This window comes from Rhinatrema bivittatum, chromosome 1 (assembly GCF_901001135.1).
Source record: "Rhinatrema bivittatum chromosome 1, aRhiBiv1.1, whole genome shotgun sequence".
Classification (NCBI taxonomy): Eukaryota; Metazoa; Chordata; class Amphibia; order Gymnophiona; family Rhinatrematidae; genus Rhinatrema; species Rhinatrema bivittatum.
Window position 1 is genome coordinate 717006669 of NC_042615.1, and position 23740 is coordinate 717030408.

General features: G+C 44.2%; 1 protein-coding gene and 1 long non-coding RNA gene across 5 annotated transcripts in view; one reads left to right on the forward strand and one right to left on the reverse strand.

The window, feature by feature from the left end:
- PDE4D (phosphodiesterase 4D) overlaps positions 1-23740 on the forward strand; it is a 1438018-nt gene that overhangs the window by 325070 nt on the left and 1089208 nt on the right. Inside the window, exon 1 of one of the 3 annotated variants that reach the window (XM_029576694.1) lies at positions 8835-9391. The exons of the other annotated variants lie outside the window; for them this stretch is intronic. Within the exon in view, the coding sequence (XP_029432554.1) occupies positions 9345-9391 (47 nt within the window). The 5' untranslated portion in view covers positions 8835-9344. Of the gene's footprint in view, positions 1-8834; positions 9392-23740 lie in introns of those variants that run through there. 3 annotated transcript variants of the gene reach the window in all.
- LOC115075859 lies at positions 5091-9785 on the reverse strand. 2 transcript variants are annotated; one of them, XR_003852631.1, is made up of 3 exons: positions 9704-9785; positions 8796-8864; positions 5091-5586 (listed from the first exon to the last, which is right to left on the reverse strand). It is a non-coding gene; the product is annotated as an uncharacterized LOC115075859 (long non-coding RNA). The 2 variants fall into 2 exon arrangements; XR_003852632.1 differs by lacking the exon at positions 9704-9785 and adding an exon at positions 9487-9694.

Here is a 23740-nt window from a genome sequence, read left to right on the forward strand (position 1 = left end):
TTCCCTGTAAATATAATCTGGCAAGGCATTCCACAATAACAATATCGCCACAGTAGACATTCATTAATTTCCAATTGCTTGAGTTTCCCATGTATCCATCTTCTGAGCTAGTTCAGCTATTTGTGTTCTTGTATCTGCAATCCAAAGAAACCTTCTGAAACTGTTCTGAGGGCTGAGTGATCTGAGCAGTCAAAGAAGCCTGCATCACCGCTATCGCTTCCCAGAGTGTGGAAAAGTTAAAGGTTTCTGGGCACTTTAAATCAGACTTCTGTGCCCATAAAGGTTAATTTTTAAACTCACGTGTGGGCATCCATGTGCGCGCGGTTCCCGGTGTGCACACATGGACACACCAATTTAATAACATGTGCGCATCGACGCGTGCATGTTCTAAAGTTTGATACGTGTCCGAGTTTATATCAGCATGTGCATGAGCGCCGACTCATGTGACGCAATAGGGTCTTTCCCCAGTTCCCTCCAAGTCCACTCCAGTAAAGAACGGGAACTTTACTGGCGTGGACTGCCCCCTCTATCTAATTTTATGGTTTTTTTTATATCCTTATGTACCTGTTTTCTGCAGCAGCAGTAGCTTGCATGAGCCAGCCAACTGCCAGCATGCGCCTCACCAGGACAGTGCCTAATGGAGCTGTCCAGGCCCACTCCTGGCCTGCCCCTTTTTGCTTAGCCAGTTCTTCTGTGCATACCGGGATATATGCACATGCGGCACGCACGTGGACTGGCCACTAATGTTTCTCCCGGTTTAACACGCACTGGCCATTTAAAGTTAAGCCATCAGTGAGGTCTTAAAAAAGAAAATCCAAATTTTGTCCATAGCAGGTCCTATCTCCATTCCAAACTGTCCACTGAAACATCCAATATTCCCACTGACACTATAGGATCAAACCCAGAATTTCCTCCCTCTGGCAAGAGGGTCGACTTCACATCATCCACTGATGACCATGTCACATAGGAAAGATCCGCTCTCTCTGATGGTTCCTCTGAGGGAGACCACACTTTGAGAAATAAAATTGCAGCTTCTGGGGAGGCTGCCAAGCTCTCTTCCATCAGCTCATATTCCAGTGAAGAGATATCTGAAGTTGATTCAAATACTTGCCTGGCTACAAATGTATCCATGAGACACTGGATTGTTATCACTGCCTCAAGTACAAAGTGTATACCAAGACTTTCTGTTGTTCTTATCTATTATAGCTTTCCATAGGGGTATGCATTCGTTTTCGACATATTGGCAATCTGCAACGTATATGTCCCTATTCGTTGTATTCGTGGGGTCACGAAACGTATGGCGAACCCCCATGAATACAGCATATCTCATGAATAAACCCCCCATCCTCTTGACCCCCCCCCCCCCCCGACTTACCAAAAGTCCCTGGTGGTCCAGCAGGGGTCCTGGCGCTATCTCCTGCACTCGGACTGTCGGCTGCCAGTATTCAAAATGGCGCCGATAGACTTTGCCCTCACTATGTCACAGGGGCTACCAGTGCCATTGGTCGGCCCCTGTCACATGGTAGGAGCAATGGACGGGCGGCGCCATCTTGTGCTCCTACCATGTGACAGGAGCCGACCAATGGCACTGGTAACCCCTGTGAAATAGTAAGGGCAAAGGCTACTGGCACCATTTTGAATACCGGCAACCTACAGCCCGAGTGCAGGAGATCGCGCCGGGACCCCCGCTGGACCACCAGGGACTTTTGGTAAGTCTTGGGGGGGTCAGGAGGGTGGGTGGTTTTAGTTAATTAAATTTAAAGGGTTGGGATGGGGTTTTTTTTGGGAAACGAATATATACATAACTAATGAACGGATTGGGGTCCCCCGAGAACGGATGCAACGGATTTGGCTTCCCACGAATACAAAAACCCAATGGGACAAATCCGTCCCTGTTGCACATCCCTAGCTTTTCACAGTGTTCTCCTCCACAGCACAACATGGCCACTAGTCCACCATCTTGCCTCCTCCCCCCTCCCCCCCCTCCCAAGATCACTTAGTCATCTCCTTATATCTCCTCAGTAGACAAAGGGAGATATCTTGATAATAACTGCATATTATAAATACAATATGAGGTCAATTTTCAATGCCTAGGTGTCTTTTATGTGGATAAAAATAAATCAGCCCACCCAAGCGAGCTCTATCCAGGTAAGTGAATTTTTAGCATCCTGAAAACACATGTGTTCTCTCTTAAGGCACCTGGATTTAGTTGCATTAAGAAGTGTGTGTGCAAACTATACAAGCACATTTAAGGGCACACGACACTTTAATTCTGGTCCCAGTTTTTCAAAAAAACTACAGATGTTATAGGCATGGCACTGATGGGCCAACTTATGTCATCATTTTGAAACCTTTAAGTGTAAACTCCTACTTTTATCTGCAAAACAGCTCAATGTTAAAATGCAACATATGAAGGTGCATTTTCTCTGAAAATTGACTTGTTTTATGCAAGCTTAAAAGTATGTTACGTGTCTCAAGCTTAAAAGTACATGTCACGTGTCTTTACTGTTTGGCAGCTATTAAAAATGTATTCCATAATCATACACAGTGTTCTAGTGGTCTGTGAAATCAGGCTTCTGCATTTTCAGCATGCTGAGTCCCTAGGACATTGGAAGTTTGATATGATAGTGAAAGACAAGATGAGCACATCCCAGTAGCTTTAACTGCACTTTTAGAAGTCCTATTTGAAGCCACCAGAACCATTTTTATTACTTATATGTTAAGAAGCTGCTATGCACTTTGAACATTATAGGTTTTATTTTAGGCAAATTAGAAAGAATTATGGAAGCCTTTAGTAATGCTGTGCATTTGTAGTGAAGAATAAGGGGCCGATATTCAGCTGCAGAGAGGCTCAGTAAGTTAACTGGCTACACCTCTCCGGCTAACTTAACTGGGATATTCTGCAATGCGGCAGCGCAACTAGATTTAACCACATAAGTTAAGGCAGCTAACTCTGCTCCTTACGAAAATGCCTCCCACCTACCCCAATTTATGCAGCTACATAACTCATGCGGCTAGAGTGTAGCCACATATGGCAGTGAATATTGCTGTTTTGCCATTTAGACAGATAACGTTTCAGTTATTCGTCTAAATAGCTTTAGAATGTCGACCTCACTATGAATACAATTTTCGGAGGATGTACTTCTTGGTATTGTCTCTTTAAATTAATAAAGGATACATGTAGTAAAATTGGCCAGAGATTTTTTTTTCTAAACCTAACATGGTTCTTTTTACAGAGGGAGTTTTGGCAGACCAAATTGTAAAGCCCATGTTGAAAATTGGCTAGGATACTGAGATCACAACCTTATTGTGAAAAATGCTATCGAATCTTTGACCTTTACAGTATATAGTTGGCAGTAAAGATGGCATCCTTAGCAAGCTCATATTGGTCAGTGCTGAGTTACGGTCTCAGTACTGATCCAATGTGAAGAGCATGGACCACTGAGCCCTCAATACTGCTTCCTGCAACTTCCAGTGTCTAGGGACTCTTCCATTTAAGTTCTGACCAGACCCAGTCCTGCTTGGCTTCTGTGACCTTACTGGATCAGTTCTGGTAGTGACATAACATTGATTGCATAATCAATCATAATAGAATATGAGGCTATTATCCTATAAATCAAAAGACCTTCACCCTGGGTCTGGCTGTGAGATGTGGGATGCACACTTCTGGTTGCTGAGAACACTTGTTGATTTGATTCTCAGCAACCCTTTCATCTGAGCTCCTGCCAGTATGGATTGCTGGGGGAGTGGCCAAAGACTCCCTTTTTGGCTTTTCACGCTTCTCGAGCCCCCTTTTGCCTTCATCTCATTAGCTGGTTCAGTGGCTAAGTTTCTGGCCCTGAGGCCTTAGACTTGCCCTGGCACTAAACCTGCCAGTGCCGTCCCCTGACCATTACCAGCAAAGGTTGGGCTAACATTTGGTTGACCATTGTACATGGTGTAAGCAATACATGTGTACAGATTTTCATGTCGGTTGCATTATACAGTGTTGTAAATTGTAGACTCCAAATATCTCTGTGTAAACAGAGCACATTTCAGCGGACTGGAAGAAAGTAAATATAGGTCCACATCACAAAAAAATGGGAACAAATAGGAGCGAGGCAGCTCTAGATTATATCATTCTAACTTCCATAGTGTGCAAAATTATGAAAACACTACTATAGGAAAGGAAACTGCAGCACCTTAAATCAAATACATTATAATTTTCTAACAGGTTTCCCAGATCTTGTCAAACAAACTTAATGATGATCTTTGAGGTTACCAGAATAGTGGGTCGGGGTGGTACGGTGGATGTTTCCTACCTGTACTTTGGTAAGGCATGAATTTTTCAAAAAACTTACATTCTACAGTCTTCCAAAACAATTCGTTCAGTGTGGATAACAAACTAAACAATCATAAAAGCCATTACATCACGTTTTTAAAAATATAACTGATATAGTGCATTAACATAAATAATGAAACCAATAATTAAATGTACATATAATGCATCACATCATAAGAGCTTCTTTAAGCCCCTTTTAAAATTCCTCATGTCCCTTTCTCAACTCTACTGGCAACAAATTCCACAAGACTGGAACTGCATCTGAACATGATCTGTGTCTTTACAATTCATGTCTGTAAGCTTGTGTAGCTGGCACCTTTCAGAAAATTCTTGCTAGAAAAACGTAATATGTGTGTAGGTACATATCAGAGCAATTTAGTTTTTAAATAACACAATGTTCAGAATACAGCAGCTCGTGTGTTAACACAAACAGCCTGAACATAAGAACATGCCATGCTGGGTCAGACCAAGGGTCCATCAAGCCCAGCATCCTGTTTCCAACAGAGGCCAAACCAGGTCACAAGAACTTGGCAATTACCCAAACACTAAGAAGATCCCTTGCTACTGATGCAATTAATAGCAGTGGCTATTCCCTAAGTCAACTTGATTAATAGCCGTTAATGGACTTCTCCTCCAAGAACGTATCCAAACCTTTTTTGAACCCAGCTACACTAACTGCACTAACCACATCCTCTGGCAACAAATTCCAGAGCTTTATTGTGCATTGAGTGAAAAAGAATTTTCTCCGATTAGTCTTAAATGTGCTACTTGCTAACTTCATGGAATGCCCCCTAGTCCTTCTATTATTCGAAAGTGTAAATAACCGAGTCACATCTACTCGTTCAAGACCTCTCATGATCTTAAAGACCTCTATCATATCCCCCTCAGGTTGCCATCTCACTGGCAACCAAGGCAAATCTTTTAGGGTCCAAGTAATGTGATCCCTTTTTGTCAGTTGTGTTAAAACATGAGCTGCTGCATGCTGCACCAGCTGCAGCACCTGGATTAACACCTGTGGAAACCCATTGCATTTGACTTAGTTCCACATTAGACTAGTCAGTATGGAAGTAAATAAAAAAGTTGGTTGCTGGTTGAGTGACAGAACTCAGTGTGATAGTAAATGGCGTCAACTCTGGTGAAAGTAAGGTGATCAGTAGCAGGCCTCTGAGCTTGACACTGGAGCTGGTACTTTTCAGTTTGTTTGTTCTGAGTGTTGCAGAAGGACTTGAAAGAAAACCAGGCCTGTCTGCAGATGACACACAAATCTGTTACATAGGAAACACACCGGGAAGAATGACAACAATGAAAGGTTAATTGGAAAAATGAAAGAAGCATAAGATCATGCATTTGGGGTACAAAACACATTAATTGTTTAGCGATCAGGAGGGCAAGACCTGGCAATTGTAAAACAGGACAGGAACCTTGGAGTAATCATCTCTAATGGCCTGAAGGGTGTGAGTCAGTGTAATAAAAGCAGCAGGGAAAGCTAATGTTATGCCTGAGTGGGTAGAGAGAGATATTACCAGAAGAAGAACAGAAGTAATATTGCATTAGTACAGGTGACTGGTGGGACCCAACCTTCAGTGCTAGGTTCATCTCTGGAAATTATAGCTATAAGGCTATTGAGAGAATGACAGCTGTTCAAACTTATGCAGGATCTGTAATACAATTCCTGCATAGAGAAGCTTAAAGAACTCAAAATGTACTCTATAGAAGAAGCAAGGGAAAGGTGAAATATGATAGAAACAATCCAATTTCTAGACGGCTTCAATAGAAAACGAAGCTCTGGGAAGAGAGGACATAGTATAAAGTTGCAAGGACAGAGACTCGTAGGGAATGTAATAAAACACTGCTGAACTGAGTGGGTGGTGGTTGACTAGAACAGATTACCAGTGGAGATAGTGGTAACCAAAAGAGTTGGAGATAGAAATCGAACATACATGATCCCAATACAGAGGGAAGGTTGAAGATGGCTGGAGATTGAGTAGAATTTACAGTCAGGACTAGACTATCTTCTCAAAGCAACTAAGAAAACTTACTCCTGCCAGTCCACTCCTTCCATTACCCTTCCCCACCTCCCTCCCCCAAAGCCATCATTTCTTGGTCCCTCCCCTCCTCCTCCTCTGGGCCTCTATTTCCAACTCCCGGCTTTGTTTGCTTCCTGCCTACCCTCTCTCCCCGGGCTGCTGCTTGCGGTTCTCATTCTTTGATAGTCCGTTTGGATATTGGATTTCAGGGAGACTGCCTCTTGCATACCCTAGCTTGAAGTGCATTTAAAATCTTCCTCAACTCTTCTCGCTGCTGTGTATGATGAGAGCTGCAAAGCCAAAGCACCACAGTCCTTCATTCAAAGCCACTAGGTGCTTTTCCATGATTAGACTGCAGACTTTCCTCTGTAACCAAACCATTGCAGTGACTGTTCTCAGAGGACTACAGATGTGGTTCCCTTTGTGATCTGTGCATGTACACCCTGAATCTCACCTATAATTGTTGTGAATAGCTAGGATATTCTGCCCTCCCTCCCCTCTCTCACTCTCTCTCTCTTCCTCCCCCACAAGGAATGTGAATGCTGCCTCAGCAGCATCCTCAGCCCCTGCCGCGACAATGAGCAATAGCTGGATCTATGAACTGATCCAAGATCTTTTGCAGCTGCTGGGCCAGATGTAGGCTACTCTGGTTCTCAAGTGCTGACTACAGGTCTGGATATTCACAAAGAATATGTATGAGAGATAAGTGCATGTGCTGCCTTCATTGTATGCAAATATATCTCATGCATATTTATTATGGATATCCTGAAACCAGACCTGTTTGTGTCTCTCCATGATTGGAGTTGCCTACCCCTCCCTGTTCAAGACCACTGGGCCAGTCACCTTGAGCTCTTTCTAATATTAAGAAATATAGTTCTGTCATATGTCAGATTTTCAGGTTCAGCTTTTAAAGCTCTTATGATGGAACCATCTGTTGCAGAGTTGATGACACTCTAATTCATTTTTTTTAATTGGCTTTCATACACCTAAAATGCAGGGGGGTTCTGTTTTTTTACAAATCAGTTTTCTAGTTAACAAAAATGTATATTTAAGGTGCTGAGAAGTCAAACGACATAAACTGAAAAAGAAAAAATAAACAGCTTCTGAAACAGGTACTACATTTTGCACATTCTGCACTAGTGGAAACTTCACTCTCTCCTTTCAAACAAATACTGTTTCTGTGCCAAAGTACTATTAGCTCTAAATAGTTTACTATTTTATTCTTGCTCCAAAATGGCATCAACAGTGCTGGGGCTCTTTTAGGGTGCTGTGGAAAGAAACAGTTATCACAAGACGGGGAAGGAAAAAGAAAATACACAGTGTAGGTTAGGCAGCTTTATCTTGACACTGGCTGGTGAAAACAAGCAGCTTTTTTGGCATGCCTCATCTCATTTGAAAGTGCAGTTTGCTTGCATAGAGCAGGATTTCCATGCTAAAGACACATAAAGTGACTGTTTATAGTTAAAGGGTCACTGTATGTCGTTAAACCTAGAGAACGCAGAAGACTACTAAAAACACAGAAGATGCATTTTTTTTTTCATGAATAATCTATTCGCGCTTCTAAACGTGCAGAAGAGATTCAGTTTAGGAAGAGAGAGAGAGAGGGGGGAAACCGCTATTTCTCTCGTGCGTTATCTTCTTTCCTGGACAATGCCTGCATGACGAAATCCTGTCTGTGTGCCGCACTCCTCCCGCGTCACGCTCGCGGCTCCTTGCTCGGGAACTGGCAGCGGGTGCTGCGCTGCGGTCGGAGAACCCCCCTTGAGGGCCCCCTTGACGCTAACACAGCCTCTTGCCGGGCTGCATTCACTGCAGCCGGGCGCCCGTTCTGCTGCAGAGTAACAGTCCGGTGCCGCCGCGGCTGCCCGTGTCCTGAGCTGCTTCCCAGCCAAGCCAGAGTGCCGCGGATACAAGGAGCCCCGAGGCTACACTGGGAAGCAAGGGCCCCGCTAGCAGATCGGCTTTAAAGCCATGCAAGGTCTGTATAGATTGAGCTTCAAACGCCTCTCTCAGATGTCAGAGCCTCAGGAGTAATGACAACTATTAGTGAGCTGAACTGAAGCGGGGAAGGGGGGGGGGGGGGGAGAAGAGGACAGACAGCAGGGAAGGAATTCTTAGATGACATCTTACTTGAAGCTATGCTTTTTTGAAGTAACAAAATATGAGAGCACCTGGTTCTGATGTCCAATATTTTGGCACCCTAGAACTTGCTTTGGTGGTACAGGGGATCAGCAGCTCCGTCATTTTATTTAAAAGGTATAGTCAACCTTATTATGGAATTAGTAGGTAAACATGAATCTGAATATAACAGCGAACTGTAAGCGAGGTGCGTGGAATAGTGAGAGTGCTTTTTTTGTTTTTCCCTTTCTAATTTTTGCAACGGAGGAAACATTAAGCAAGCAAGATTTCCCTATCATTTAAAGGAAAAAAAATCATTTTTATTGTACCTGTTCTTGATCAGCAGCCGTCCTTTAAAAGGGAAAAGTTCCTTACAGCAACCACAGATGAATATGTGTCTAAGAAAGAAACGAAAGCATTATTCGTGTCCAAAGTACAGCATGACAAAACAATCTGAAGTTAAACATTTCCTTAAGAACCCTTCTCCGGCTCGGATGGCAAGATATGCTCTTTTGACTAACCCTTCTGTACAGTTCAACATGCGGGACATGGAGACGATTTAATTTGCAAAAAAAAAAAAAAACCAGGACCAAGTTAATCAGAAGAAACTTCTACTGTCCTTACAGGTGAGCAGATAGCACTTACAGACTGCGCTGTGTGGAATAAGCTGTCTCGTATAAATGGATGGACACATACCTGAAAAACCTCACAAGTGTTCTGTCCTTCCATTCTGGACATTGTTATGCCTGTGGCATGCACTGCTGAAGGTTGCCCCTAATTTTATCTGCATTAGTAATCATTTTTGGAATACAACTGCAAATCTGGTGAAGGATAAGGTATAAGGGACAGAAACCACTGATGCCTGACCATCTGTCACCATGATGCACGTCAATAATTTCCCCTTTAGGAGGCATTCCTGGATATGGTGAGTAACTGATCCACTTTTTCCTTTTCACTTTGTCAGACTGAGAATATTGGGTTTTAATAATGTATTGTGACACCTATCAGGCAAAACATTACCTTTACTGACGTGTGCAGAAGATGACATGACAGCATTAGATAAACAGGAGGATGAGGGGGGAAAAATGCCTTTTTAATGGTGTTTCTATAATACAAAATGTTAGGCAGTAAAGTTTAGCAGAAAAATACTATATTTAGTTTTTGTGCTGTGAGACCATTTAAATATTAAAAGCAAATTATTTTAGTTCTGGAATCAACAGGAAGGTGTTTTCCCTACCTCGTCTGTGTGTTTCCATTTATGAGGTAAAGGGCATTTGCAGGCCAGTCCTGCTCAACACTACAGCAGCTGTCCTTCCAGGCCTCAACAGACTGAAAATCAGAAATGAGTATTATTTCCTAGTGGCATCGCTATAAAGCTTCTATTCTCAGAGTACCTGAGTAGAATGTTTGTATAGCACATTTCCAGAACTGCAGAGGACACCGTTACTGCAGTAAAGTAGCACTTTGAGGATATTAAAACACCTGAATAGGCCTGTAGCCAGACACGTCCTTGTTCAATGTGAAAAAAATATTGCTTATTGCTCATTTTTGGTTTGTTTTTTTTTATCACCAAGGCAAAAATGTATGTTTGATTTCTTTGTTTTCCATCACTCATGCCATCATGTTTTAGGCTGTACATATACTGTATTGGAATTTCTGGCTGAATGATTAAGCACTCCAATTCCTGAGTGTCAGGGCGAAGCCCAGCTTTATGAAAGAATGCATTTTTTTATTGCACCTTCAGGGTGTGTTTCAATCTCTTTAAGGATATAAAACCAGGAACTTCCTGAATGTGTACACATTTTGCACTCAGTGGAAAGGTTTGCCTTTTTGAAAAAAAAATGTTTGGCCATAAGGGAGAATGGCAGAAGGAAATCTTTCATTCAGTATTATGATTATTATTATTATTATTATTATCTGATTTCTCTTGTACGTCTCAGACACTTCAAAGCAGATTATGTTAAATGTAGGGTTTATTTCTTACCTGGGATGATGATGATTCTTTTTTTATCTATGCAAGTTTTGCAAATCTTGAAAAAGTTTGAGAAGTCCCTGATGGGGGCCTCACTATTAGAGAACAATTTCCCTTCAAATGTGCTTTAATTCAGGGAATCAGCCAGATGTTTTAACCCCTGTATGTTCAGTGCTTTGGCAGAATGCCACCTTGCCTTCATCTGATGGTTAGAAGAAATGTTCTTAGGGCAGAGGATGAAGAGGGCTATTGATTTTCATCTACAGGAAACTGTGCAAAATGTAAGCTAAAAAAAAAAAATAGACTTGCTTTATTAACACTTTTCTTTCCACTAGGTAGAGTCCTGGTTTCTCCTGCTGCTAATTGTGTGGCACCTGAAAATTAATTAAGGTATAAGAAATAAAAGTGCATAGGTCTTTGCTTCTTATTTTTAATTATGTAAAAACATAGAAGATGTTGGTAGATCAGGACTACGTGGTCCCCCCCAGTTGGCCCATGTGTGCCTGCCTAGTGTTCTGCCACAAGTTGTACTCAGTCTGTGACCATTGCCCTCCTTTCCTCATACTCCCCACCCCACAATAAGTCCTTTTTCCTGTGTCCCATACATGTTTGAATTCTTTCCTTTTTTTTTTTTACTTGGCAGCTTCCTCCTATTCCAGCTCAATCAAAGCCAGAGCTGGGATATGGTACCATGAACCTTCATTTTTCCCCTATTTTCTATCTCCTTCCAGCTTATTTAAGACCAGTCATTGGGCTCCTTCTAGAACCCTCAATCAGATTACCTTAAATGCAGGCACCCGGTGTCGACGCTTTGCAGTGACTATGACTCCCTCTCCCCCCAGGGGTGTGTGAACGATGTCTTCGCAACATGCCCACCCCTGGTTGACCTGGAGAGCAGAACCCAGACTTAGAAATGGAACCCAGGGGTCCTCCAATTGGCAGGCTAGGTCAACAAGCACCAGCTAAACGTCCGGTTTGCTGAGTTTGGCCGCCACCTTTGTGTGCTCCATATGCCATGCAGTCAAAGATGGCAACTACAAGGGCACCACAATCTTATTGGCCCTGTCAGTTGGGCTCATGTTGACTATTTTGGCAACAGCCTTCCTGAAGATGTCTATGAATACTTAGTTAGCCATCTTTGTCAGCAAGACTAGTGGTATTCATGATAGCCCACAAGAATTCAGGGCTCACATGCTGGCAGCTGTTGTGTTAAAGCAATTTCCAGGCCCAGTGATTCTGAGCTGCATAGGGGAGTCAACCCTGGAAGGAGTTCCAGAATGGGATGTACCGCAAGTATGCCTTCACAGTTCTACGGTTTTTTAGTTGCTACAGCTGTCTTTCTGGGAACAAACTCTCTTTACCACTTTGAAATAGAGGATGAGATCAATTTTCTCTGCCCTTTTAATATCTATGCAAACATTGAAAAAAAAACTGAAAAAAAAAAGAATGGAATAGCCTGATTTTGGGCATTTTAATGTATGGTTGTAGTAGGGTTTGTAGGCAGTTTGGGTGAGAGAGTTTTGTTTTACAATAAGGTTAATGATGTGTGATTCATAGCTTTGCCCATCCCTAGCAAGAATGGGATAGGGCCTTGTTAGGTTGCCAGAATTATTTTACTGCATTTATTGTATTATAGTTGATGTATTAAGATTATGTATTATTTTATGTATTAAACTGTTTAAGCTGTATTATGATTATTCTATTACTGTATCTAATTATTGTAAACTGCTTTAGGTTGTTCTTTGGTCCATAAAAAGGTGATCTATAAATGCAAATAGCATAACATGTTGGATTGCGTGAATTATACCAGTCTACTTCCTCCACTGGAAGTTCCTTCCGTGTGCTAACCACCTTCTCAATGAAAAAAGTATTTTCTCATATTCCTTTTGAGTCTGCATTCCTTCAGCTGCATATGATAACCCCCTTGTCCTTGAACTTTGCATTCTGTTAAAAATGCTACCTTCTAGTATCTTATTGATATTTGTATCATATCTCTCTTCTTTTTTGTTGAGAGTATATCTTTAGCTCCTTAGATCTCTTGTTTATAATGTAGGCCAAGCACCATTTGGTTGTCACTCCTTTGAACTGATTCCACCTTATCAATGATTGTCTTTTCTTTTTTTTTTTTTTATAAGTGTGGTCTCTAGAATTGTACACTCTACTCAATGTGGGGTCTCACGAGAGGCCTTAACAGAGCTGATAATATTATATCCCCCTTTCTACTAAGTGATACTTTTGAAATCCTCAGGTCAAGGTGCAGTGGCAGCCACAAAAGCAAATAGAATGATAGGCATTATTTGGAAATGACTAGAAAGCAAAACTGAGAATATAACGATGCCTCTACATCACTCTCTGGTGCAACTGCACTGTGAGTATTGTGTGTACTTCTAGTTGCTCAAAAAGATAGAGCAGAGCTAGAAAAAAGTGTAGAGAAGGGCAACAAAAATGGTAATGGAATAGCTTCCTTATGAAGAAAGGCTTAACAGGTTAGGGCTCATCAACCTGGACCAGGATTTCCAAGGGACCCAAAGTGGCTACTCTCAAACAGGATGCTGGTCTCGATGGACCATTTGGTCTGATCCAGCAGGACATTTCTTATGTTCTTCTATTATACTTCTTTTTATGCATCAAAGTGTACTATTAGTTTTTGAAGCTGCATTGTCAAACTGGTGACCTCGGGATCATCAGAGATGAAGCAGTATTGTTAAGCGAAGTTGTGGAAGGGCTGTCAGGAAAGGTTTGTCTTTTTGTGGATGATATAAAATATGCAACAGGGTAAGACACCTGTCCATGAAGAGGAGGGGGTCTAGTGAAACTTTAGGAATGGTCTAGAGCAGGGGTAGGCAACCTTTTTGAATTGGGGTACCAAGATTTAAACTGGGGGTAGGCAACTCCAGCCCTTGAGCGTCTCAAGCCAGTTGGCACCATGGTCCCGCAGATTTCTTTCACACAATGTTGAATATTAATTTTAATTAACATTGATTTTCATTTAAAATATTTGAGTTATGTAAATTGTGACTAAAACTGGTATGTTTTTCCTCATGCAAAAAAAAAGAAATTATACAAAAGTAGCAGAGAAAAATGTTTCTCATTCCCTCCACCCTTCTTACCAATACACTCTCTATTAGAAAAATGGAACAAACCAGACTGCTTTAGAACCCTGAACAGGACCTACACACTAAGGGGTGGATTTTAAAACAATATGCGTGCCGGTACTTTTGTTCGCGCCACTGGCGCGAACAAAAGTACACCAGATTTTATAAGATACATGCGTAGCCGCGCGTATCTTATAAAATCCGGGGTCGGCGCGCGCAAGGGGGTGCACATTTGTGCAACCTGCGCGCGCCGAGCCCAGCGCGGCCTGTCTGTTCCCTCCGAGGCCGCTCCGATTTCGGAGCGGCCTCGGAGGGAACTTTTCTTCGCCCTCCCCCCACCTTCCCCTCCCTTCCACTACCTAACCCACCCCCCCGGCCCTATCTAAACCCCCCCCCCCCCTTACCCTTGTCGGCAAAGTTACGCCTGCTGAAAGCCCAGTAGCGTTCATTCTAAAACTTATGGAGACAAACTTAAAGATCTAAACATGTATACCCTAGAGGAAAGGCAGGATAGGGGAGATCAGATTGAGTCATTCAAATACCGTCAAGGGATCAATGCACAGGTAGTGTGCCTCTTTCAACAGTAAAGAAGCTCTGGAACAAGGGATCATGGGATGATGGTGAAGGGTGGGAGACTTGGGAGTAATCTAAGGAAATATGTATTTACAGAGAGCATGGTGGATGCATGGGACAGCCTTCCAGTGAAGTGGTGGAGACAAGGAAAGTATCTGAATGCAAGAAAGCATGGAATAAGCACAGGGCATCTCTGAGGAATTTGTGGGGAATGCAGAGCTGAAAAGATAGGGTTTATGGGCTTTTTCCTCCATCATGTTTGTTTTTATAAAGACCCAGGGGTGGTTCCTATTTGGTGGCTGCTGTTTGTTGTTTTCCAGTAAGGTATTTATCCCTTAGATTAAAGCAATAGTTAGCAAACCCTTGGCTGTTTTTCAGTGTTTACAAATCATCTTTCATCAGTGTCAAAAGCTTTATAGAAATCCAAAGAGGCCATCTGTACCGTCCCTCTCTTCCCCAGTATACTACTCTGGTCACTTCTTTAAAGAAATCAATTATATTTTCTTGGCAGGACCTTCTCCTTATGAAACTATGTTGCCTTAGATCATGAATCCCATTCTTTTCAAAGTATTGCATAATTCTATCCTTCAGTGGTATTCTCATTACCTTGACCACCACTGATATCAACCTAACATGGTTTATGGTTTTATTAGTTTTATATACCGTCGTATCGGACGAGCCTTCGCAACGGTTTACAGTCATGTTAAACAAGGAAATACATTAGATACAATAAATAGTAATAACAGGTAAAAAACTATAAAAGAGAAAAAAATCCTTAAATAGCTGTTAAGATCACCTAAAAGTATAAAAAAAAATCCTAATATAAAAGCATATAAATACATACTATAGGGCCTAATTTTCAAAAGCATTTGTAATGTTAGAACTTGCTTTTACGACTTCCGGCGATGACGTATAGGAGGCGGAAGTAACCGGGGAAAGCTCCGTGCCCTCGCTCCCCTGCACCGGTAAAATACCTCGTTAAAGTTGTTTGTTTTCGCTGCTTCTGTCGTGGAGAGGACGTCGGAAGTGTTGCTGCAGCCTAGGGACGGGAGGAGCCCCGTGGGTGATGCGCCGGTCGAGCGCCCGCAGTAAGCATGAACGCCGACCGCATAGACCGCGTGCTGCTAAAATGGCCGACGCTGCACGTCCTGGGGAGCCTCTGCTCGCCTCTGTCAATGAAGATGCCTTGCAAAAAATTTCCCAACGGGTTACTGAGGCGCTGGATGGCCACCTTTACAAATTACAAACTGCGATGGAGGATATCAAGTCCGCGGTAGAGGGACATGCCAAGCGGCTGGACACAGCAGAGGGCATTATTTCGGACTTGGGGGACCGGCTAGCGACCTCCGAGCGTGTTGTAACGGACCTCCAGGGCCGGCAACGGGAGCTCATGGCCAAGATGGAGGAGCAGGAGGACAGGGGGCGCCAGAATAATCTCAAGATCATAGGCCTCCCGGAAGAGGTGAAAGAGGGGGAGCTTAAGGATCTTGTTGAGCAATGGCTGCCCCAGCAGGTGGGCCTCCTCATCCCTGGTGACAGGTTGCAGTGTGAGAGGGTGCATCGGGTGGGCCCCATGCGAGAGGGGATGGGGCGCCCGCGCCCAGTTATGGCACGAATCCTTAACTGGGACCACAAGACCCGGTTGCTGCGGTCGTACCGCCTGAAGCAGGAGGTGCTGTATAATGGCCACAAGCTGCTATTGTTTAACGATTTCTCGGCTGCCACCGTGGCACAGCGGAAGACCATGGCCCCTGCCTGCTCGGCGCTTCACAAGCGGGGCATCCGGTTCGCCTTGCTTTATCCAGCGAAATTGCGGGTCCAGCATGATAATAAAACCTTTTTCTTCACCACCAGGGAGGAGGCGGAGGGGTTCTTGGCGGGCCTTCCTCCCCAGGCCGTGGAGTGATCTTGGGCTTATTACTCCCTGAATCCTCTCCCTGATGAGGCCCTCACTGGCAGTACTCCTACTCTGGTGCCTTACCTTCGGCAGGTGGCGGGGGACTGGTTTTCCTTGATTGGGCCTCGGAGGCTGCTGTTCCATCTGGTCTGACTTGTTTCTAGCTGGCCTTTGGGGACCGGATTCTCAGTTTTCCGCCACGTTGGCTGTTCCGGCTACATCATGGCTCTTTGGTTACTTGGCAGGGAGGACCTTTTTTCAGCTCCCAAATTTTTTCTGGACACTCTCTCTGTCGTTGGACTCTTAAGTTCGTCACAAGTTGTTTAATTCTGCTGTTCTGGGGTTTTTTGCTCCTTTCTGGTTAATGGCAATGTATACTAGGGAGCGGGGAGGGAGAATGGAGATGGGGGTTTCTGGAGTAGCATCTGTGGAGCTTGATTGTTTGAGCCCCATGGAGTATGGGGGGGGGGGGGGTTAGTGTTGGGGGTATGGCTGTGGTGTATGCTAGTGGGCATGTGTGTTAGTAGACAGGGGACGGAAGGGAAGATGACCAATGGGCTTTCTTTACCAGAGGTTTTCCTTGGGATTGGGGCGTGGCTTGCTTTTCTTCCCCCAGGGCCTAGGCTGAGAGGCCATGGGGGATTTATTGTGACAGTGTTGCGGAGTCTCGCGAGACTCCGACTCCTCAATTTAAGGCTGCTTTTTTATGGTGCCGCAGGTTAAAATTGTTACCATGAATGTGGATGGCATACACTCCCCGGTTAAACGGACCAAATTATACACGCTATTTAAACGTATGAAAACACAGGTTGCGCTCTTACAGGAAACACACTTGGGGGATGGGGAGCATGCCAAGCTACGTAGAGATTGGGTGGGTCAATCCTTTTATTCATCTTATAACCGCCGGCAGAGGGGTGTGGCCATCCTTATTCATAAGAATCTTCCGTTTCAGCTTGAACGTCTATGCCAGGATGAGGAAGGACGGTACATCCTTGTGGCGGGCACTTTATATCAACAACGTATTGTTTTTTGCAATGTTTATGCCCCTAATGTGTACTCCCATGGGTTTTTTGTTTCTCTGCTTACCCTTTTGGCCGATTTTTCTGATTATAGTTTAGTGGTGGGTGGCGACTTTAATATTGTTGCTAATCGCCAACTTGATAATGCACCCCCTAAACTAGCCTCTCGGGCGGAAGGTACGGAGGGCATTAACCTCCTGTGTCAGGAGTTACGGCTGCTTGATATCTGGCGGATATTGCATCCTCAGGACCGTGACTTCACTTTTTTTTCCCATCCGCATAATGTGTATTCCAGGCTGGACTATTTGTTAGTTTCTGATCAGTGCTTCTCCAAGATCTTGGGCGCTTCCATAGGGACTATCTCCCTGTCGGACCATGCCCCGGTGTCCATGACCCTCCAATGGGGCCTGGAGAACCGGCCCCCGCATTCTTGGCGCTTGCGCCCTGACCTTTACTTAGACAAGGAATTTCATGGGTACTTGCAGGGGTGTTGGAAAGAGTATATTGAACATAATCAGACCCCGGATGTATCACCCTCGACAGTGTGGGAGGCTGGGAAGGCGGTTATGCGTGGGGCAGTTATTGCCTATGTGGCAAAGAAAAATCGTAGCTGTAATGCTGAGATTTTACGACTCACTGGAGTTCTCAAAACTGCACAAAGTGCTCACATGGGGGACTTATCTGCGGATAAGAAGGCTTGTTTAGACCGGGCGCGAGAGGCCTTAAATGGCCTACTGCACCAACGAGCCTCGAAGTCCCTCCGTTATTATCGTTTTCAGCTGTATAAATATGGTAATCGAGCCAGCCGGCTTATGTCCCATCTAGTTCGCCCTAGGGGTCAGCGACCTTCGGTTGTGGGAATCCGAGATAAGCATGGGGTGCACCAGACCACTGCTGCTGGTATCCAGGCCCGGTTTTTAGAATATTATACGGCTTTATACGCCCCAAAATCTATGAACAAGGAGGTGGCGGGCCAGCTGTTCAAAGGGCTTCCTTGGCCTCAACTCACCTCAACCCACTTAGAGGTGCTGAATCGTCCTATTACTACTCAGGACATTTATGCCGTAATTCGGCAGCTTAAGCTCGGTAAGGCGGCAGGGCAGGATGGGCTGGGGACAGAATATTATAAAATTTTCAATTTTGGGGTTCTCGCTCCTTTGCAGGCGCACTTTACTGACTTGTTGCATACTGGCACTCTCTCGACGGCCTCTAATCATTCGGTTATTGTGGTCCTACCCAAGCCAGGGAAGGACTCCTTAGAAGTGGGATCCTACCGCCCTATATTGTTGCTTAATGTGGATATCAAAATTTTGGCCTCTGTGTTGGCAGCTAGGTTATCTGATATCCTGCCAGCTATTATCCATGAGGATCAGACTGGATTTATAAAGGGCCGCCAAGGGGTGCGCAATGTTCGGCGCCTACTGGCGGCTTTAAGTTACCAAGCCAAAGCAGAAGCACTGATCTTAAGCCTGGACGCCGAAAAGGCGTTTGATTCACTCTCATGGGAGTATATGTTCTGGGTGTTACAGCAGTATGGTTTCACTGGTGCCTATTTACAATGGTTGCATATTCTCTACCAAAACCCTAGTGCCACATTCTGCTCAATGGGCTGCCAACCTCGGCTTTTACTATCTATAGTGGAGTTCGTCAAGGATGCCCTCTTTCCCCCTTATTGTTTGTCCTGGTGCTGGAGCCTTTGGCCATCTGCCTCCGGAGGGACCGCGATATAAGTGGGATTAGTGTGAGTGGGCATCCGCTTAAAATAGCTTTATTTGCGGATGACCTCCTTTTATTCGTTGGGAAGCCCAGATCTAGTGTGCCGGCTATTATCCAGTTGTTTGACCGCTTCCACTTGGTGGCTGGTCTAAAAATTAACTATGACAAATCGGAGGCTTTAGCTTTAAATACGCACCTCCCAACTACATGGGGTGGGGTGTTTCCATTTCGCTGGTCCCCCAGCAAACTTAAGTATTTGGGGGTATGGATCCCGCGGGACTTACGTCAGTTATACTCTCTCAATATTTCCCCCTGTGTTGACAAATTTCAGGCTCAATTAGCCTTATGGCAGCTGCTGCCGCTTTCCCTTTTTGGCAGGAGCGCCCTGGTCAAAATGGTGTTGGTGCCTAAACTTCTTTACCTTTTACATATGCTCCCCTGCTGGCTGACAGTGATGGACGTACGCCGTTTGTGCTCTTGCATTCAGCGCTTTCTGTGGCGGGGACGGCGGGCACGCCTCGTGTATACAACACTGGAACATTCGCGAGAGCGTGGGGGGCTAAACTTGCCAGATTTCCGGCTATATAATGTAGCCTGCCAATTGCGGTTTGTGGGAGAGTGGCTGACTGGGACTTACAGGTATTGTGATGCGGGGATGCTGGGCTGTATGTCAACCCCGGGTTCTCCCTTGAACCTTATTCAACTGCGGGGGGCACAACGCCGTACTGCCTATTATCCTACGGTGTTACTCACACCTTGTATTCGGGCCTGGCGCTGGCTGCGCAACCTTTATCGCCTACCAGGAGTGAGGTCCTTACTGCTTCCCTTTTTGACTAATGTAGAATTTCTTCCAGGTCGTGAGTGCAGCTCCGTGTTTCGCTTTTGGGCGGAGCGTGGGATGCTGTTTGCCTTTCATCTGTACGATCCTGATACCCGTGCCTTGCTGGACTTTGCAACGCTGGCGCGCACCTTTCAGCTGCCTTCTAAACATTTCTATGCTTTTTTACAAGCCCGCCATTATGTGACTGCGTTTGCCTGGACGCCGCCCATGGTGGAAGCGGAAATTAAGTTTGCCAATGCCATCTTCGATACTGCCTACTTGAAGAACACCATCACGGGCTGGAAGTCTTTAGGACAGAAGCTGGGTGATGCTATCCCTATCAACCGTGTGGCCACCCGGTGGTCAGGAGTTCTGGGCTCCTCCGTCACGGAGAGGCAAGTGTCGAGTTGGTTTCAGGACCTTTACAAATTGCTGCCTGACCTGGGTCTGCGGGAGCTTCAGTTTAAACTCCTACATTGCCTCTACTATGACGATGTCAGTCGCTTTAAAATGCAGTTGGCAACCTCTCCGACCTGTATTAAATGTGGAACCGCAGAGGGCACGTTGCTTCATCGGTTGATCGCCTGCCCGTTACTTCACCCTTTTTGGCAGGCGGTCCTGGCAGTGGTTGGCACTTGCGTAGGTGCCTCTCTCCGGCTAACTGGGCAGCTGTTACTAACTTGTGCCTCGCCTCGCCTTTTGCCAGGCAGCCGCTCCAAAGCTCGCTTTGAGAGGGTGGCTGTGCTGATGGCGTGTCGTACCATCTTGGCAGGTTGGACGGAACCTCGATTGATCTTTGGTTCCAAACAATGGTCTCTCTTGCCCAGATGGAAAAATTGGACTTTCTGGCCGGCAAGCGGCGCCCGGATAAACTTTACTGCACCTGCTGGGACACTTGTTTTAATGCCTTTCCTCAGTCTTTACAAACTGAATTACGTCTCAATGGTTTTACACTGCTTTGGTCGTCTAAAGAGGGGGGGAAGGGGAGGGGGGTGTTAGAGTGTGATTGTGGAATGAATGTGGTGCTGAGGGGTTGGGGTGGGGTACAGGGGGGAGGTTAGGGGTGGAAATGGAAAATTGGGGAGGCTGGTATACTGTGATCCTGGTTCCGTGTTGTTATTCTTGTTGTTGTACTTTTACCTGTGTTGTATGGTTCTCTACCTGACTGGGAGCGGTACCCGCCCCCCCCCCCCCCCCCCTGTTAATAAAAAGCATTCTGACAAAAAAAAAAAAAAAGAACTTGCTTTTACATGTGTAAATGCATTTTACATCTGTAAGCAAGTTTTGGAAAATTGCTACAATATTATACCCATGTTAAGTGCACTTAACGTGGTTAAATGGGATTTAAAAATTGTATGAAGGACAGTAACTTTGATACTGAAATGGTACAGCCATTTTATAACATACACACGTATATGTACACATGGTATAAAATAGGCTGTACATGTGTGCACAATTTTATATGGATGCCTGCATGTTCGTGCAAATGCTGCCTCTACCGTGTAAGTGGGGGGAGTTTAGTAGACACATGTGCCTATGCAATAACCAGTTTCCTTAGTTCATTCCCAGTTTGCCCAGGTAAAGGATAGGACTTCCTAACTGCCCTAGTTAATTAGTTTCCCTTTTACCATGTTAGCCCCTACCCCTAAAACTCCGCTGACCAGCCTACATTTTTTTTTTTTAGGACTTACACATCATCCATAGCAGAAGTAAAGTTACATGGCGTGCATTTGTGCGCATAAGAATCTATGTGCTGGTTTCATTCATTTTTTCAGAAAAAAAAATATGTGTGCGCGGGCACCTTTTAAAATCTGCGCGGCGTGGTGCCGGCCCAAGTTCTGAGCGAATCTCCCAGCTTTAGCACGTGCCGGGCTTTTAAAATTCCCCCCATAGTATGTTACATTTACATACAGAACGCCTTTGAAAATTCCCCTGTTATTGTATCCGCTGCCTCTTTGTTGCCACTCTTTATTTACATTTATAAACTGCATAATCTTGCATCATACTCAATGCAGTGAACAACATACAAAGAATAAATCTGATCTTCTCCAGCCATTTGGAACCTCTCCTGTTTCAAGTGATGTTGAACAGAGCCATGAGAGGTATAAACAGTGTCTCTTGTAGCTCCCTCGGTGTTCTGGATGTACCCTTTCAGGTCTCCTAGCTTTGTCTACTTTCAATTGTGCCAGTGATTTGAATACTACTTCAGCACATGGTTTTGTGCTTACCCCACAGTCCCTTATGGTCTTGCCTTTGATTCATCGGGCTTTCCCTCTTGCATGATTCCTGAGCAAAAATATCTGCTTTAGATGGCTGATTTCTTCCGCTACCCCTTGCTACTAAACCTGCTTTCCCCATTCATTCCTACTATGCCCCTTGTAGTCTTCCTCTTACATAGCTTAAGAAAGATGTATCTCCTGCCTCTCTTTGTTGCTTGTGGTAATTTTACCTGTTCTCCTCCTGTGCTTGTCTGTATTTTTCGAAAGCTATTGTTTTTGCATTTTCTTTTTCTCCTCCTTGTTTGTGTTCTTTCTCTTGCTAATATGCCTGACAGTGCTGTCATTTCAATGCTCCTTTTTATTGCTGTCCATAGTTCCCCTGTATCTCAAAGATCCCCATGTGCCTGACAAGACTTCTCTTAGCATAATCATTGACTTAATCGTCTCCCCTGAATTTTAGGACCCTTGTTCTAGTTTAACTTGGTTATGATCTTGCTAACACTGAGCCACATGGCACAGGGATCACTGGGCCTCCAGGTCATCCCCTACTTAACAAATTATAAATATTTAACAGTTGTCCTGGATATAGAAACATAGAAACATAGAAATGACAGCAGAAAAAGACCAATCGGCCCTTCCAGTCTGCCCAGCAAGCTCCCACACTTATTTTCCCATACTTATCTGTTTCTCCGACCACCAAGTTCAGGGCCCTTGTTGGTAACTGTTTCATTCAAATTTCCTGCCCTCCCCTGTCATTGATGCAGAGAGTAATGTTGGAGTTGCATCAAAGGTGAGCATAAGGCTTAAGGGTAGTAACCGCCGCATCAGGCAAGTTACCCCGATGCTCGTTTACCCTGTCTGCACAGATCAATGCCTTGTTGGATGTTGTCTGAATGTAAGTCCATAAAAACCTTTGAATACCACCCAAAAAAACAGTTCATCATAGCCTTATTCACCTATGGCCATCTGTGATTTCTTATAGAATGAGAGACGTCAGGTTTTTTTTATTTCTTTGCAGTTTTTGGATTTGAACAATTTGCATGCATTTATGCAGATTTACTGATTTGCTCTGATGTACCAATGTTTTCAGTTGTAAATCTGAGATGGTGCAGAGAAAGCATGATGTTTATCCATGTTTATCCCACCTTGATGCATCCATTAGTAAGGTAATTAATGAGGATATTTTTTTTTTTCAAGCTACCCAGTTAGTCTTCCACTTGGCTCACACCTATGCAGATGGTTGTAATTTTCTCTACACTGAATTAAATAAAGGTTTTTGTTTTAATTCTTTATTTAACAACTTTTCCCAGCATACAATATAAGAAAAATTTCTCAAGAGATACAGAATTGCAAGGTACAGCATCACCGTTTGAACCACATTTCAGTAAAAAATAAAGTTACTGCTTACAGATTTCCAAGTAGCGACCCCAAACTTGCTCATATTTAAAGCATGCCTTCTTTGTCATAGTGTAACCTTTCGATATCAGCAGTCTCGCACACTTGAGTGTGCCAGTAATCTGAAGTTGGACTCTTTTCCAGAAAGTAGCTATTGTGAATCTAGCCGCCAGCAGTAATTGTTTCTTCTAACACCCTGTGTTTGACTGGGATTAGTGAACTAATTTAATACATCTGTGGCAAGCTTTTGAGTGTTATCCTCTCTTCCTCAGGTTAGTGAAGATACAAGGTGGTTACACTGCGTTTAAATAGTATAGAAGGGGGTGGAGAGGGGTGAGAGAGAGAAAGAGAGGAGAATAACAGTAGAGATGAGATAGTTAAACTTTGCAGTTGAAAGGGTCTATATTTGATAATGGGCGAGAAAGCCATTGTCTTTATGAAGTCCTTTTGTGTTTGTTTCAGTGTTTGATCATCCTAATTTCAAATGTTTTCCATTCTTGTGTATTTCTAAAGTTCCCTTTAAGTACCCTGTCTCTGAGATTAAGGGAATGGTCTTCTTTTGAGAAGA